A 19,327-nucleotide genomic window follows, 5' to 3' on the forward strand; every position below is an offset into this window, starting at 1 on the left:
AGAATAGGACCGAAAGTAATTAACTATGCGAAAGGAATCCTCCTTTCGACGAGGATCAAAATATATGGCGGCGAAATGGTTGGCAACAGCGAAACAGAAGTAGCCGTATAAGCTGCATCGCTCTCCTATTGGCCGTGGTGTTGGAACTAGTCGAACCACGGAACGAGTGCAGTTAGTGTAATCGGCCGCTTGATGGCGTTTTGTCTGCCGTTGATCGCGAAATTCCCCTAATGATGCATCAGCGCGCCGCCTAACTATCGACGAATTTATGAACCGGGCTTTACCGGAGGATTGCTCCGACCCTTAAGTGGATTTATGACGTGGATGAGATTTCTTAGCTCTTCCTGGGATTAATAGCCCCTGTAGTATTGGTGGTTCGGGTCAGGTTTGATGCGAACAGGCACTAATTTATAGGCACTAGTAACGTTTACATTTACAATACGATCGATAATGAAGTCGATGGTAGATATACATATATATATATATAGTAGATAGATATAATTTAATTTGTGTTTACGTGTGTAACACTTAATGCATCGAATAGTATTAAAAGTTTCAAGTAATTAACGCAAAGTGTTAATTGCGTATTTGAAATATATACGTATAAGAGAAAATATTTATTACAGTTGTGATTAAATAGGCAAGAGTTTATGTTCATTAATGAAGCAAGTATAATGAGGTAAAGTATAGCAAGGTAAGGGAATATAGTATAACAATTTCTTGATTAATTTTTTTACTTCAACTCGCTTATTGTAAGATAATTAGTTAATTTATTATGTTGAGCAGTATAGTCAAATAATTTCATTACATTTGGAATAAATTCAATGGAGGATTACATTAACTCTTGACGGTCTAACTAAATCTATAAAATTAATTGGATTTTCTCGAGTTCATCATCGTACACTTTCACGATTCATTTTGTAATTTTCCAGTTTATTTAATCTTGTTGAAACTTTTCTCTTTTTTTTTTTTTCACTCGTTCTTTATTTTTGTCACGATTGGGATAAATCCAATCTAGCAGCTCTGAAGATGAAAGTTTGATTTAAGTCTGATAATCGTGTTTTTTTTTTTTTTTTTTTTTAGGTTATTAATTTGTACAATCTAATAATCAGACGCAAAAAAGTATCGCAATTCAAGAAAGAGGACAGAAACAGGACATTATTGTCCTTTAAGTAGATTTTATTCGCGAATTAACATCGATTGTACACAGAGAGTTATTTAGAATTATGAACTGGCGTTTACGCGGAATTTACTTTGCTTTAAATTACAAATTCCTCGAGTCTACCACCATCCGACCCCGTAGCGTCAGACATTCTCGACTCGTGTAATAAATTTTAAATGTGCAGGTTTGCGAGGCTAAATTTTACTCCTCGAAGGGGCAAGTTCAACAATGCGATGAACGTTATATTAAATCCGAAACGCGAGAACTTCTTGCTGCAAAATATAAAACTCTAACGCTTCGGAATGGAAATGGAATTGCAGCGAATTTTATTATTTCTCTAAAAATTCAAAGAAAAAAAAAACACACACGCACGCACACACATATATATATTATTACATTTCCACAACTTTAAAAATGTTTTTACAGAAAAATTTCAATTTAATAATTGAACAAATTTACACGTATATATGATTAATCGAAATTGTATCCACTCCATAAACGACAGGGTTTAAACCTCTCTCTCTCCAAACACTGGAATCACGTTTTCAAGATAGTGGCAATTAGCATGGAAATAGTATTGCGTCGAGTCATGCGTAATTCATTGGACACCGCCATTTTCTTTCAAACATTGCAATTACAAGCATGATGGGAACGCAGTTGTTAGTACGATCGACCATGTCAGCGGGAACATTAAGCCGTGTGTATAATCCGACGCGTGTCATAACGCAGACTGCGGCCAGAGGCACGCACCGTGTATCGCTGGATTATGGGGTTGTCGACACGAGGGATCGTGTTATTCGGTATCACGTCCCTCAGGATATCGTACAAATGGATTCGTATTCCGCCGCACTTCTTTCCACGAGCATGCATATCAATGCACGCCCGCCACTTTCCAACTCCTCTCAAGGCGGAGGAATAAAATTTATTGAGGTTAGGTTAGCGCCGATGATTTCTTGTTCCTCGAGCTTCGTAGAATCTGGAAACAGGCGATTAGAAGGAAAAATAAAATCAAAGTCATATTTGAACGTATTATCTAATTTAACTTTAATAATCTAGATTTCTATGTAAAATCAGTAATAACTAATAATTTGATCCAGTGGAAGATTCGAAAAGAAAGATTTGTGATTAATGGTTATCTTGAGATGATTGAAGAATTTACTATTTATTATTATTCGAAAAGACAGTTATATTATTGTAAACAGGAAACAGATATTAATATGCTCGCCACTTTCCAACTCCTCTCAAGGCGGAGGAATAAAATTTATTGAGGTTAGGTTAGCGCCGATGATTTCTTGTTCCTCAAGCTTCGTAGAATCTGGAAACAGGCGATTAGAAGGAAAAATAAAATCAAAAGTCAAACTTACTCGAATGTATTACTTAATTTAACTTTAATAATTTCTATGTAAAATAAGTAATAATTAATTTGATTTAATAATAATTAATTTGATCCAATGGAAGATTCAAAAAGGAAGATTTATGATTAATGGTTATCTTGAGGTAATTGAAGAATTTACTATTTAATTATTTTAATTAAAGTTAAATAGTCTTATTATTTGAAAAGACAACTATTATTGTAAAAAAGAAACAGATATTAATGTGCTCGCTACTTTCGAATCTCTCAAAGTAGAAGAGGAATAAAATTTATTAAGGTTAGGTTAGTGCTGATTTCTTGTTCCTCGAGTTTCGTAGAATCTGGAACAGATTAGAAGGAAAAATAAAATCAAAGTCAAACTTACTCGAACGTATTACCTAATTTAACTTTAATAATTTCTATGTAAAATCAGTAATAACTAATAATTTGATCCAGTGGAAGATTCAAAAAGAAAGATTTATGATTAATGGTTATCTTAAGGTGATTAAAGAATTTACTGTTTAATTATTTTAATGTCTTATTATTCGAAAAGAAGCTATTATCGTAAACAAGAAATAGATATCAATATGTCTGCCACTTTCGAATTTCTCAAGATAGGAAGCGAATAAAATTTATTGAGCTCACTCTTTTTACTCGAACATATTACCTAACCTAACTTAACTTTCTTTCTTTCTTTTCTCTGAACCAAAATTCAAATTTTCTTCCTTTCTGAAATATTGAATTATTCCAAAAGGATTTCCACGATTTCAAAAAGTTCATTTGAAAGAAAATAACATAGTTTCATTGAAATTAAAAAATATTTAATTAATTAAAATTAAATATTCAATCAAATACAAAGTTAAAAATTTTATTCTTAAGCTTTTTCCTCTCTGAAATATCAGATTATTCTAAAAATTTGAGAAAGGAAACATAATTCCATTGAAAATGAAAATAATCTCCACGATTATTTCCAATTAAATTCGATCAAATCAAATTTTTTACATTTGCATTACGAAATATCTATATATTTCTAGTGCATATAAAATAAAATATAGCAACAACTAATAATTTAATCCAATGGAAGATATTCTAAAATAAATATTTACGATTAATTATCTCTGGAGGATTAATTATCTCTGATAATAATCCTCACTATTTAACTATTTTAATCTCTATTTACCGAATAAAGCGGACAAAATTATCTTAAACAAGAAACGGATAACGTGTCGAGTGTTCGCAAGAGCCGCCATTATTATTCGCAGAATCCGCATTCACGGACGGAATTGGCCATTACGCGTGGCGGTAGGTGTGGGAGAAACACCATGGGATCGCGTAGGAATGTAATACAGTGGCTGGGAACAGTCGCGCGGCTGTTTGGAGGAGGCAAGAGAGACCGTAAGAGTGCCGAAAAGGGTAGGCTCTCCCCCTATCCATGGGGACGGAGACGTGCAAGAAGACGCACGAATAGACGCTGAAGGCGATGCTTCTTTCCTTCCTTTGGCCCATTTCTGGTATCGCCAGCTTCCTTTTCTTCCTTTTCCCTCCGTTTTCCAATTTTTTTTCTCCCCTCTCTTCCCCTTATCTCTCTCTCTCTCTCTCTTCTTCCTCCAAACTTCCTATTTTCCGACCGATGGGCCGATTCCAAGGCCGCTGATCCATTCCAAGCAGGTGTCCTTGGTGCAACATTAATTCGACGAATGTGACGCAGGCTTTGCTATTTTCCACATCTTTCACGTGTAATTCTCTTCGTTCCAGGACACGCGATCTCTCTTTGCAATTGTCATTTAATTAAACACTCCGTGACGTAGACAACAAACTCGTCAAATTCCCCTTAAAGAACGATCCAACGATAAACGTACTTCACTCCCTCCGCTCCCCAAGACTCAGCTGTTCAGAGATAAAGAAAAGCCGATCCCAAGCAGGTGTTCTTGGTGCAACATTAATTCGACGGATGTGACGCAGACTGCGCAGCAGGTAGTGCAATTCCTCCCTCCAATGTTTTTTAATATCATTCCCAGGCCTGCCATAACTCTTTCCACGGTGTATATACAGGCGGCGATGCTCCTCGTTCCCAGACAACATGGGGGAATCCCGGCAGATGCGGCCCGTCCCATCCGCGCGACCGGGCTTGCGAAAAGCCAGACCATTGACACTGGTGGGGCGCGCAGCCCTCCATTGTTGCCGGGCTAATAAAGAAAAATAAAGACTCCTCTTCCCTTAGCAGGATATTAACTCTTTCCCGCCCTTCCTTCCTTCCCTCTTCCTCCTGATAGGAGTCGGTTTCGAAAATCTAAACGCGGTTGTTTAATGCAATGTTTCTCTTCTTTATTCTTCATTCGAATGAAAGCAAATCACCTGTCCTCCATTTCCAGCCATGTCTCTTTGCGCTCTCTTCTTCTTCTTTATTCTTTTTCTTCTTCTTCTTCTTTCTTCTTTTTCTTCTTCTTTATTCTTCTTCTTCTTTATTCTTCTTCTTCTTTATTCTTCTTCTTCTTTCTTCTTTTTCTTCTTTATTCTTCTTCTTCTTTATTCTTCTTCTTTATTCTTCTTCTTCTTTCTTCTTCTTCTTCTTCTTTATTCTTCTTCTTCTTCTTCTTTATTCTTCTTCTTCTTTCTTCTTCTTCTTCTTTCTTCTTCTTCTTTCTTCTTCTTCTTCTTTCTTCTTCTTCTTTTTTATTCTTCTTCTTCTTTATTCTTCTTCTTCTTCTTTCTTCTTCTTCTTTATTCTTCTTCTTCTTCTTTATTCGATTCTCTGGATTTTTTTGCTTAGTAGGGAGGAGACAGTTGTTGAGGGTGTTGTTGATCTTTTGACACAGAAGATTTTTCTATTCTTTTTTTTTATGAAGAAGAAAATAGAAGATATTTTTGATTTTTCAACGAGCGAAGCTGGCGCAGCGGCGGTTGGCTAATAAAGAAGAATAAAAGCTCGCTGATGGATATTAGCCTCATATTTTTCTCCTTTACTCCACCGCTGTTTCTCCCTTTCTCTCTCTCTCTCTCTCTCTCTCTCTTTCTCGAGTGTGAGAAAGATCGGTGAGGAAACGGACGCGACGAAACTGTTCGTTCGTGACGCGGTTCCAAAGAAGGAGGAGATGGCGAATTTATGGCCGACTCCCGGCTTCGATTTTCTTGAAACATTGATCCCCTTTCCATCGCCGCGAATTGTTTCCCCGTCGCTCTTCCCCGTCGATCGCATTGAATTGGATTCCCAAGAAAGGATCCCAACCACCCCGTCTCCCTCCTCCAGTTTCTCGAAATTGGGCCGATTGTTTCGTTGATTTATGTGTATGTGTAGCCTCCGCGTTCGAACGAATTAGAGGATGTTTCTTGGACTTGGACATTGAACGGTATCTCGTGAATAATGCACCCGACTTTTTCCAAATTAATTACCGCCACTTAGTTACCTCTTCGTCAGCCTATTCGAGGCTGATCCTGTCATCGAGTTATCCATCGATTCTTTCCGTCGAATTTCGCTCGGCAAAATAACTCATTATCCCGGTTTCGATGGAGCGAGAAAAAGGAGGAATTGGGAACAATTTCGGCTCGTCAGGGGCTTTCCCCTAATTGCACGCTGTGGAAACGAACATGGCGGCTCGCATTAATTCGAGCGCGGCTGCGTTGCTTCTCAGTGTTTCGTCGGAGGGGCCGTGAACGATAAACCGTGGATAAGTAATACTAGGGGGCTAAGGTTGATATTAGTCCGATTCTCTAGTTTTCTGACTAGATTTTAAACTATATATCAGGCCGTGTAACTGCGAAAAATCGATTTTTTGTAATCGTGCACAACTTTCTTTCTTGGGATAATTATTTTATATTCATTAAATTTAATCTAATTTAACTTAATAATTATAATTATTTTAAAATAATTTTCTTGTTTCTTGATAATTAAGAAGAAAAGAATTGTAGAATTGTTGTTTGCTTTTGAATGATCGTGCGAAACAATTATTCTCTATATCTCTAACATTTCAATTATTTTATCGAAAATTGTAAAGAAAAGGAAATCTGACTAATGATAAATTAAACGAAATTATATTAATAATCTGTAGAAACAGATGAAAGAGGAGAATATTTTATTTATTTTCAAGTTAAATACGAGTTTAAATATAAATGAGAAATATTTATATATATATTTCGAGATTGCCATTAAAAATTGCTATTGATGCAATCACTGACCCCTGGTTGCCCCTATTTTTACTGTTGCAGATTCGAAGATGAAGTGGCCATTAGTGCTGACTTGCTTTCTGTTGCCGCATTCGTGCATCCTAGGTGCATCGCATGCCGGTAAGTGGTTATTCTTCCAGTTTCTTATCCTGTAATCGCGGAATAAATTATATCGTCCGCAATCATCTTGTTATTTCGCGTATCGACCGTGTGACAGGCCGACGAATAATCCTCCCTGCCTCCATCGGCCTGAATAAATTAGCGACCGCTTTCTCCAACTCGGCCCCTCCATTATCTCTGGAAATACTCCCCCCCCTTAATTAACCCAACCGATTCCTAACCGACATATCTTTACATGTTTAAAAATTCGCTCAAAACAATCTCGATAGAAAGAAAATTTTAAAATCTTCTCGAACCAGAGAATTCTTTTCCGTTTCGTCGTTTCGAGGATAAATTTGTATTTTCATTTATAAATCTCTCGAGAAAAAAACGCAAAGGAAAAAAAAAAAAAAAGAAGAAGATGTTCAGAACAGAAAGGGAGAAAGAGAAACGTGGACTCGTTAATAAATGTTCGTCACCGCGACATCGGTACTCACAAGGATTGACCCAGATGCGATAAAACCGGCGCCATTATAGCGTCGTAAATCATCCCCTCGATCGACAGTTTGTTCGAAGGTTGGGGGGAGGGGGCGTAGCGACCCTCGATTCCGCGCAACGAGCCGTGAAAACGGGCATCGGGGCCAGAAAAACAACCGAATTGAATCTATTTCCCTCCTTCTATTAGCCCTGCTATGGAGCGCGAAAAGCCTTAATCCGCCCCCTGTTGTTGGAAAGGAATCCGGCGCTAGAAAGTCTTGCTGGAAAAATACCTGAATACAGGATTGAGATTGAAAATCATAGTGCTGATAGACAGTCCCAAATTTTCTTTCCAATGTGACTTTTATTTCAAAAGTATAAACATTACAAGTAAACTCTAATAAACATTTATTTATAATCAATCACACAATGATGCTCTATTTTTAATGTGAAATCTATAAATTTCTGTTCTATGAAAATTTTAATACATTTAATGTATTTAAATATATATATAGAAAGTTCACAAATTTTCTTGTATAATGTGACTTTTATTTCAAAATTATAAATATTATGAGTAAACTCTAATAAGCATTTATTTATAATCAATCATAATGAAAGTTCTGTTCTACAAAAGTTTTAATACATTTAATATAGCATTTAAATATATATATATATATATAGAAAATTCCAAATTTTCTTTTCAATGACTTCATTTATTTTACAATCAATTACACAACAATGCTCTAAATTTTTAATACATGAGATCTATAAATTTTTGTTCTATAAAAGTTCTAATACATTTAATATAGCATTTAAATATATATAGAATATATATTTAATTTATAATATATATAATATAATTTAATATATAATATAATTTATATAATTTTATATATAATATATATATATAGAAAGTTCCAAACTTTCTTCCCAATATGGCTTCATTTATAATCAATTACACAAAAATACTCTATTTTTAATACACGTGAGATCTATAAATTTTTAATACATTTAATATAGCATTTAAATATATACATATAGAAAATTCCAAATTTTATTTCCAATTACTTCATTTATAATCAATTACACAAAAATACTCTATTTTTAATACACGTGAGATCTATAAATTTTCTATAATACATTTAATATAGCATTTAAATATATATATATAGAAAGTTCCAAATTTTCTTTCCAATGACTTCATTTATTTTATAATCAATTACATAATGATACTCTATTTTTAATACACGCGAGATCTATAAATTTCTGTTCTACGAAAATTATAATACATTTAGTGTAGCATTTCAGTTCCAAATTTTCTTTCTATATATATATGACTTCATTTATAATCAACGATGCTCTATTTTTAATACACGTGAGATTTATAAATTACACAACGATACTCTATTTTTAATACACGCGAGATCTATAAATTTCTGTTCTACGAAAGTTCTAATACATTTAAACGTAGCATTTAAATACATATATATATATGAAATAGAAACTGTCGAGTTATGATAATCCGTGGAAATACGTCGAGGTGGATAATTCCTGGGCATAATGCACAGCGAACCATGAGTGAACCTGTCCTCGCGCAGGCACCACGTGGTCAGATAAATTGCTTTTGCTTCCCTTCCGTGGAAGGAGGAAACTGTGGCAAGCCAACATGTTGTTCTTATTGTTTCGATTTCTGGTGTAATTAATCATAGGCCCTCGCACCCCTTTAGGATTAGATAGTGCTTAAGTGGGGCGGAGGAATGATTCGAGCACGTGCGAATTTTGAACGAATTCAGACTTTTGAATGAATTCGGGATGAAAATCGATCATATTCGATCGACCTAGATGATTCAAAATGATATTACATAGAAACTCTTTAGAAAATCTTCTCAAAAAGAAGAAAAGAGAGAGGAGACACGTCTCCTAATTTTATTTCGAGCAAAGGAACAGTTATCAATCGATTGATTCGTTGCAAGCGTCAACTTCCATTAGTGCAAAGTATTTCCTTCTTTCAATTTCCAATTCCACGCCGTTCTACCGTTCTACGCCCAATTTGCATGTGAATGGACCGTAAAAGAACTGCCGAAGATAAGCCGAGAGAGCGCGTAAATATTTCCTTCCGCGATTGCCAACTTCGGTAATAAACAGGTTAAAGGATCGTAATCGTATAGCGAACGAAATTGTTCCGAATGGTCGAAACGGTAATCCTCGCCCATCCACGATTACGATCTCCGTTCCGCCATTATGCACCATTAGGGATACGCCTGTATACTGACCGAGCTTGTAATAAATTCCTTAGCGTGGCTTATTACCAACAAGGCCTTAAAAATGGCCTGGATTCTGCGATTCTACAAAGCGAAATCTTCTCACCCATTTCCAGAGACATCAATCTGCGGAGAATCAAATTTTACTTTCCATTATTTAAATCGATCTTTGATCTTATCTACGTACGTAGTTCGACTCTATAGTTTCGAAACGATTGTTATACACACGATGGAAGAGGGGTCGATGGCCCTTTTCTATTCCTCGATTCGTCCAGGCAAATCGTACAGGCAAATCTTCGTGTTGATGGAGGGATGGGACTCGGTGTCTCGAGACACGCGGACACTGTTCAGGGGCAAAGTGCAGTCACCCGCCAAGCTGGTGTAGGAGGAGGAGGGGAGGAGCAAAGGAACCGCATCGGAGAACTCGACGAGACTTTCCCCTTTCGACTTAATTGGCGGCTTCGAGACTAACGGTGGCGGCCGTCTACGTCGATTGAAGTGGCGCTTTGGCCACGGTCGCGGACTAAGAAGCTGGAAACTCGTTAACGGCCCTTGCGAAACAATCGATCCCTCTTCTCGGGATTCTCGTCTATTTTTTTTCATTTCATCAAGTGTACGGGTATATATTCGAAAGTTGGGTAGATCCATCGTCGATCTGTAGTCTGTCCGATTGAAATTCCAAAGGGGGATTAAAAAAAAAAAGAGGGTAATTTACAAGTATGATATAATATTCGAATAATAATATTTCATTACGTCACATTTCATTTTCAACAACGAAAGTTATTGGGGCATTTATTTGTAATTCCTTTACAATCTATGCAACGGTTATATTATTGTAATATACAAAGAAATTAAATTTGCCCAACGTTGAAACTAATATCGGTTAATCGATCCGTTAATTAAACAGTAACTGCCCCAGTTTTGAAACAATTGTGTCTCGTTCCGTGAAACTGGAACGTCTAAACCAATTTATGGGGGATGGCGGGGAGGAAAATGGAGAGAGGAACCGACGATTTAATTTTCTTTCATTAACGTCACTCCATCGCGCGATTAGTCATGAATTTTATAACCGACGTTGATCACCATTAACGCGTGGAAAAATAGAGGTGGCCGCAACAATGAACGTTCGAGGTATCTCGATGAATTCTCCCGTCGTTATTGTTCCCACGACCCATTAACAGTAGTTCGTAGCTACTTACGAGTTTGCAAAATAATGGCGTTTCGATCGAAAACAGGGAACGTCTCTCGACATCGCTAATTAAGCTCAAAAGTATCAATGAAACGTCGGAAAGTAAATCATTAAGAATGCAATTGCAATCTTCCCTTTTGGAAATTTTTACGTGCGTCACTGTACTTCTCTACGTTTTAATTTGGTTCCCTAACATCGATGAATTTATTATTAACATTTTCTTTTTCTTTTAAATAATATTGCATCAAGAGTAAAGCGAAAAAATTATGCAAGTCGAGTTAAGGTCGAATGACTTTAAAGATTTTGTTTTTTTTTTTATAGATTTAAATGTATAATATATTATTGGTAACTGGTACCTAATTTATATTCTTTAATAATTACTCGAGTCTTTAAGGTACTTTAATATCTCTATTTTATTTATATTCATAGTTTAAGGTGTTTAGATATATGTAAAGGTACAATTCGTATCTTGTATATTTATGTGAATTAATCACTGTTTCGATTCTGTTTTTTTTTTTTTGTTTTGTTCCTCTTTTTGATATCGTGTGACATAGCACGATCCACATCTATAGTTTATTCCTATTTCTCTCATTAAATATATTCATCATTTCACAATCTATTCCCTAATAATATAAGCATTTTGAATTTGCTTTTACTGGTTATTAACACACGATTAGGAATGCGACACTAGCGCCACGTAACCATTAACTATCAATCTATGTGATTCGACAACTCTCAACTATTAATAATTTTATTTTTTACTCGCTAAAAGTCTACATCTTCAACTAATTATAAAAATGTCTTTGAACAATTTGATCAGGTAGCTATAAAGCGAAAGCTGTTTGAATAATATCATAGTTTTTCCTACTTTCTTTATTAAATATATTCTGTATTTTCTAATCATTTCACAATTTATTAATATAGATTGAATTTAGAATTTGCTTTTGCTGATTATTAATAGTATGGCGACCAGGAATGCGACACTAGCGCCACGTAACCATTAACTATCAATGTGATTCGACAAGTCTCAGTTACTAATAATTTTATTTTTTTATTCGTAAAAGTCTACATCTTCGACTAGTTATAAAAATGTCTTTGAACGAGTTGTTTAGGAAGCTATAAAGCGAAAGCTGTTTGAATAATATAGTTTATTCCTACTTTCTTTATTAAATATATTCTGTATTTTCTAATCATTTCACAATTTATTAATATAGATTGAATTTAGAATTTGCTTTTGTTGGTTATTAATACTATGGCGACCAGGAATGCGACACTAGCGCCACGTAACCATTAACTATCAATCTATGTGATTCGACAAGTCTCAACTACTAATAATTTTACTTTTTACTCGCTAAAAGTCTACACCTTCGACTAGTTTTAAAAATGTCTTTGAACGAGTTGTTCAGGAAGCTATAAAGCGAAAGCTGTTTGAATAATATTATTCCTACTTTCTTTATTAAATATATTTTCTAATATAAATATGTAGAACTTGCTAGCTGTTAACACTATGGCGACAGTAGCGCCACATAACCATTACTATCTATATGATTCGACAACTACTAATGATTCTACTTTTTACTGGCAAAATACAAAGAAAGTTCGATTGTTCCCAAGCGGCTAAAAGTCTACACCTTCGACTATAGTTACAAAGATCTCTTTGAACGAGTCGATCGGGCAGCTATAAAGCGAAAGCTGTTTTAATGACGGAAAGCAGGAACGATCCCCTGTTTTTGAGACGGGGGACCAAGGAAGTTGACGCATCTTCCGCCGATCTTCTCGAACAAACAGGGGGAAGGGAAAAAAAAAGACACAACGTAAAAAACGGTTTAGGGTGTCCCTTGTATTGCATAATCGCCGATTCCCTTTGAGCCATTGAATTTGATAACTACCTTAATTGGCAGCTTGGCGTCTTGCGAAAGCCATCTTTGTCGATTGAAGCCCGTTGCCGAAGGGGCGACACTCCAGAGGCAGGATGAGTTCAGCGGATGGAAAGTAAGAAGCTCGAAACTCGTTAATGGCATGGATTCCCGCGGGACAATGACGTAAAGACCGTTGTCGGCAACGTGGTTGCGCGAGATTCCTCCTCCAAGTAACTATTGACCTTTTCCTCCCTCTCTCTCTCTCTCTCTCTCTCTCTTTCTCTCTCTTTCTCTCTCTTTCTCTCTCTTCGTCCCTCTCGCGTTTTGCTAAACGCTGACAAATAATTTGTTCGCCGTTCCTTAGCGAATCTCTGACGATAACATAATTGGGGGATTACCGATCGTTCAATTGCCATCCTGTATCGATTGAAAAGCTGCATAACGGACGAGATTATTAACGCTTTCGTCGCTTTCGAAAACATTTCATATTTCATAAACCTTACGTTCCTTTCTTTTTATCAATCGAAACGATCGTTACGTTTCTTATCTTTTCTTTCTAATAATAAACGAAAAAAAAACTATTCACCGATAAAATTTCCAAATAAAATTATATTACTTTCGCACGTAAAACCATATCACCATTTTGTATTTTTCATGTATTTCTACATTCGCTCGTAATTCGAACGTATACGAAACGTGTATAACTCTTCCAGTTTTTTCGTGAAGAGGCGGATATGTCCTCTTCCTCCTCCTCCCCGCATCGATCGATAAATCCAACGAGAAGTCGAAAAGAGATCCTCGATTCGCGTCTCGAAAAATTAAGAAGACGAAGCCTGTTACTGAGCCGCGTTGATCCGCATCGCGTTACAATGGAAATTCGTTAGATTTACCTCCGGCTCCCTCCGTAATTTCCCGCACCAGGGTGCGGGAGTATTTGCTTTGAAGCAATCCGCACAGACGTGGGGGAAAAAAAGGCGCAGGGGTGGTGTGGGGCGGGCCACTCCCCGATAGAGGTAAGCTTTTTCATCGGAAGAGAACTAATTTTACGACGATGAAAATGCACGTTTACAGACTATGCCCAGGCTGGCGGAAAGGGCAGGGGGCAGGGAGCAGGGGGGCGGGAGGAGAGACGAGAGGAAGAGGGAGATGGAAGAGAGATGAGCGATGGCCCGAAGCGGGAAGCCAGCTGAATTCGTTCTCTGGTATCTCGTATCTCTGGTTCTGGCGGTTTTGTAACTTTCCAAGGAGGGGCGTGCGTGTGCGCCCGGGCCAGAATTAACCTTAACGCACACACAGGGAGCGATCTCCTACGTTTTTGGTTAATGGGTTGCGAGGTGAGGGGATGATAGCGCTCGCCGTATAGCCGTGAGAGATAATCGTCGAGGCGGAAAAATTCTTTTTTCTTTTTTTCTTTTTAGACAGGTGTTCGCGAATCGTGGATTCAGATTTCGTTCGCTCGAAAGATTTAAATGTGCGTACATTCTTTTTCGGAATTAAATTGTTTAATATGTATGTATATCTATATCAGGGTTCTCCCATTAAGTTTCTTTCGCACCACGTTAGGAATCAGTTTAACTGGTTATTTTTATATGAACACGCAGGCTTATTTATTACCCGTTTATGGCACCGTCTCACAGATTTCTTAATATATCTTTCGTTGATGGTACAGTCTCTTTTAAAACTTTCTTCTACACTGTTCGATATGGACAACCAAAGCGGCATGTTATGCTTTAAAAAATGTGACAGTGCAAATGATACTGCACACGAGATTTGTACCGTTTATGGGAGTGGTGCTACGATCTAACTTAACCTAACCTAACCTAACCTAACCTAATCATCCGCAATTTATTCAAGAGATTTAAGAGCTGGCAATTTTGACTTGAAAGATGAAGGTCTAACCTAACCTAACCTAACCCAACCTAACACAACCTAACCTAACCTAACCCAACCTAACCCAACCTAACCTAACCTAACCTAATCCAACTTAACCCAACCCAACCTAACCTAACCTAACCCAACCTAACCCAACTTAACCCAACCTAACCCAACCTAACCTAACCTAACCTAACCTAACCCAACCTAACCTAATCCAACCTAACCCAACCTAACCTAACCTAACCCAACTTAACCCAACCTAACCTAACCTAACCTAACCTAACCCAACCTAACCCAATCTAACCTAATCTAACTATCCGCAATTGATTCAAGAGATTTAAGAGCTGACAATTTTGATTCGAAAGATGAAAGCCTTCCAGCAGCGACGGATACGGATCTTATCGAGGCCATATTTACTAAAAATCCAAGATGGGATACGTCAATCGATGTAAAATTTGGGTTCCACAGCTATTGAGACTGATCTTATGAACCGTGTCTCCACATGCGATTTTCTTTTCCAGCGACACGAAAGAGAAGCCTTTTTTAAAGAAACTTGTCACTGGAGACGAGACTTGGATTTTATATCAAAATGTGCGTCGAAAACGCACTCGATTTAAGGACAATAGACTTTCAATTGTCACGAAACCTGGACTTCATCCGAAAAAAGTTCTTTTGTCCATTCGATGGGATTGGAAAGCTATGAGCTCCTTTCTCAAGTGAAATCATCGACTCTGCAAAATATTACATATCAATTTGATAAATTGAAAGATGCTATAGCAAAAGGCTAAAATTGGCGGACCGAGGCCATCACGACAATGCAATTGATTGGAATATTGTACTCTCTAGATCTTGCTCTATCCGACTATTACTTGTTCCTGTAATTAAAAAATTCTCTCCATGATAAACGGTAATTCATAAAATAAAAACGCACCTCGAGAAATATTTTGCAAATAAATCTAATAATTTTGGAAAAAGAGAATAAGGAGACTTCCTGAGAGATGGAAGAAGATGATAGAATAGAACGATTCGTATATAACGCGATATATAAATCAATCTTAAACAATAAATATCGTGTATTCATTTCGTATCAAAAAATATATATATATCTTTAAACGCTTATATTATTTGCGCAATCGCTTGACAACCCCACACCATGACTCGTAGATTCCGGAATATGGAGTGAATTTTCGTATTTTCCCGGGCTTTTCACGTACAAGATAACCGCACAGTTTATTATACACACAATCCGGTAGAGGCACGCCTTTATGTAGACACGTGTAATTAGCTTAAACCTACTTAACAGTAATAGAACTTGGGGTAATAGAGGCTAAGTAGGTAAATATATTCGTAGAGGAGGATAGTTGAACGAATAATTTCGAAAAATATAAATATATATGTTCCCTGACCTAGAATTTAATTAACTAAACCCAACCTTCTTGCGACTAATAAGGAAAAGAACCAGTTTTCCCCAATAATAATTTTATCTTTTCCACTTTTTGTCCAAGAAAATTGTTTATCTTATTATAAAGTTCAATTAGAAATCGAGTCATCATCGTTCAATTATTTCGAGAAAATTCGTCGTGCAACGGAAAGAAGCGAAAGAAAAGCATGGAAGGATGGGAAAGGAAGACAGGATCGTGCTAAACGAGTACGTATTTTCACCGAGCTATGCGAGTGACCCTCGTCGTTTTACGACGATCTCGTTGGAGAGAAGGAAAGAAAACGCTCGCTCGCGTTGTAATAAAACTTGCTCGCTCGAATTTTCGGACGAGAATCGCTTTTTCCCCCTTTTCGGGCGTCGAATTAAAAAAAAAAAGCCTTCCCTCCTTTCTTTAACTAGCTGGTCAGCTTCCTCGCGACTGACCTGGCACGGAGGAGGATTCAATCAGGTAATTGAAACGCTATGAAGATTCGGCGTCCTCCTTTCCTCTCTTCCTCTTCCTCCCCTCGTTTTTCTGTGTCTCTCGAAGGAGGAAGGGTTAAATTCGACGAGTATTTACCTTGTAAAGAGGCTGACTTGGAAAAGACAAGAGCATTAAATAAATCTTTGATTTTTAAATAAATAAATTTTTCCAATTTTATTCCTCGACGACTTTATCGCCCACGCAATGCGATCCCTTTCTAGTTTCAGACCCCTCTATCCCTTATCCAACATCGATAGAAACCGGTTTCCGGAAGGCAAACAATGCAGGGTTACGCGCACGACTAGGCCCTATCCAGCTAGCATCCTCCTGTCACCCTCTTCTTTTCCCGCTCGACCGGGTGTGAAACCAAGAATCGGAGGGTGGACACGAGCAATCACGTGGTCGTGATCTTCCTTTCATCGCTTCCATTCCACGCTGCAGATGCGCCACCTGATTTCCCCCGAAAACGAACGAATAATTTCTCCTGGATGATTAAAAAATTAATTCTCGTATATAAAACGTATAAGAGTTTGCAAATACGATAAATATCTCACGCCGCTTCCTTATCACGTCACTTTCTTTCGATGATACACTCGAAAGTGTGTGCTTCGTTTCGCGAAAGAGGAATTAATTTTCTGCGCACAGAGCGTCCACTGTGTTGCTTTATTATACTGCGCATGCGCGTGGGTATAGTTAGGTAGGAAACTTATACCTTGCATACATCCCTCCTGCTCCGATGATCATCAGTGCTTTTGTAATGCTGTGTATTTTTATAATTCACGGCGTTCAGAGTACCGTCACGGTCTGGTAATCGGATTTCTTTCGCTCGACGAGGCAGGATATTCTGAAGGGAATTAAGAGAAATGGACCCGTGAATAAAAAGCTGTTTCTGAAACGATTTTCGAGAACGATTCCTCTTTTACGAGTTGAAACTTGTTTCGAACAAAGATAATAAATTAACCGACTACGAGTGTGTACCTCGAAATTTGAATGAAAGACCGTTGGACAAAAGAGACCTGATTCTTATACATATATATATATATATTTAAAATCATTTAATTTGTTAATTAAATTTTTGAACTAAAACTCTCTTATGTATATATCAAATTCATTTTCGTTGCAACAAAGAAATTAAAATTAATTACAATTGTTCGTTTACAATTTTCCAAAAATTTAGAATAGACAGTCTCAAATAAAAAAAGCTTCTTTAATCTTGTACAACTAGATAAAAATTAATTTCTCGTATATATTATACTATAACCAGTTTATGCACACAATTATAATTTATCTTTTATCAGCCTCTCTCGAAGAATTATTATTCGTTTTTGTGAGGAAAGTGATGGTTTGGGATAATAAGGATGATCGCTTCTTTCATTTCTTAAAATAAATTTATGTGCAAATTCCATCTATCTATTAAACATACGTACAGTTCGAATTCTCAAAAATATACAATCGTACCTAAAATTTAATTTTTCCAACAAATAAATTTCTTATTAAAATTTCTTTGTAAAATTACTAAAAAAAAAAGAAAAATTTTTTGAAAATTGAATAAAAGTTCCGCCTCGAATCGCAATTATCTCTTTTCCCAATTACCGATCCGGCATAAAGGCAAAATCGCATTCCACGAGGAGGTTAGGTTACACTTGACTTCGTCAAAAGCGAAACTCTACCGTTCCGTAACTACGCCATTTAACACCGCGAACGATCACCGTCCCACCAGCCTTTTTCTCTCTCTCTCTCTCTCTCTCTCTCTCCCCCCTCCTATCGAATCAACTCTTTCGAGAAAACTTCCCTTTTTCGAATCGTCTCCGCCCTCGAAACGCCGGCGTTTAACTCTCGACGCGACGGCGATTTCGAGACGAGATCGGAAATTTTCCAATTATCCGAGTAAACGCAGATGGCGCGCGTGAGATGATGGCGTGCAAAATTAATCGGATCGGCCCGTTTCTTCCTTCCTCTCCTCGCTCGCGACGTGTCCCCCCTCGAAGCGGCCCACCAGTGAAATTTTTTCCACCGGCCGAGCGGGGAGGAGGAGGAGGAGGAGGAGGAGGAGGGCGCGCACACCTATTTCTCTCCCTCTCCCCCGTCTTTTTCTCTCCTTCTCTCCCCTCTCTCGTCTTTTTCTCTCCCTTCTGCCCCGTTCGGAGGAAAGGTTCACGTGGGGGGTTAATCAGAGTCGAGGTAAACAAGCGGACGACCAGCTCGCTTGGTAATTAGTAAGGTCCGTTAAAGTGGATTCCGACACTGGCGCCGCAAAAAGAGGAGCGTCACGGGGACGATTAAAAGTCTGGCCGACTTCGCGCTCCAACTTGCCTCGCCATATCGTGCCTTGTCATACCTCCCCCTCCCGATTTTTTTTCACTCGACAAGGGGTAAGAGGTGAATCGATGCTCCGTTCTTATTTATTCTTCGCTCCTATGGAAATTATTTCTTATTTCGATTAACAATTATATATATATATGCGATGAAACTTGGCCAATTGTTGAAAGAATCTTTATTCCAAATGCTTAAAGGAACGCACCAATTTCGAGGGAGGGATATTTTATCTTCGTTCGAGAACGAGTCGCAATTCGACAACAGGGAAAGAGAGATGAAATAAAGAAAGAGAAGAGAGAGAAAATGAAGGGAGAAGATGCAACGAAGCGTGATATCGTGCCGTTGCTGTCGAAATCGGCTGAGTGCCGACCGAATTTTTCAGCGGCATTACCGATTTATATTTTATACATAAAAATCGGCGGATTTATTCTTTTGGATATGCGCGTTTTTAGGATATATGTATATACATATACACATACACACACACACACACACACACACACATATATATATATATATCCTTGCAGCGAGAATGTACCCCTCGTCAAACGTTTCTCTCGCCCGGCCAGAGGAACGTGGAAAAACCGTGGCCCGTATTTTCCGCCTTTCTGTTTTTCACCAATCCCATCCTTTACTCTTTTTCCCGGTATCCCCCTTTTTTTCTCCCCCCCCC

General features: G+C 37.5%; 1 protein-coding gene across 2 annotated transcripts in view; it reads left to right on the plus strand.

Annotated features, from left to right (window-relative positions):
• LOC122716943 overlaps positions 1-19,327 on the plus strand; it is a 349,442-nt gene that overhangs the window by 176,949 nt on the left and 153,166 nt on the right. For both annotated transcript variants that reach the window (XM_043940491.1, XM_043940492.1), the window contains one exon: positions 6,717-6,794. In XM_043940491.1, coding sequence (XP_043796426.1) covers positions 6,725-6,794 — 70 coding nt within the window. In that variant the 5' untranslated portion in view covers positions 6,717-6,724. The remainder of the gene's footprint in view (positions 1-6,716; positions 6,795-19,327) is intronic.

Source organism: Apis laboriosa, unplaced genomic scaffold (assembly GCF_014066325.1).
Source record: "Apis laboriosa isolate Shangri-la unplaced genomic scaffold, ASM1406632v1 scaffold4_cov146, whole genome shotgun sequence".
Lineage (NCBI taxonomy): Eukaryota > Metazoa > Arthropoda > Insecta > Hymenoptera > Apidae > Apis > Apis laboriosa.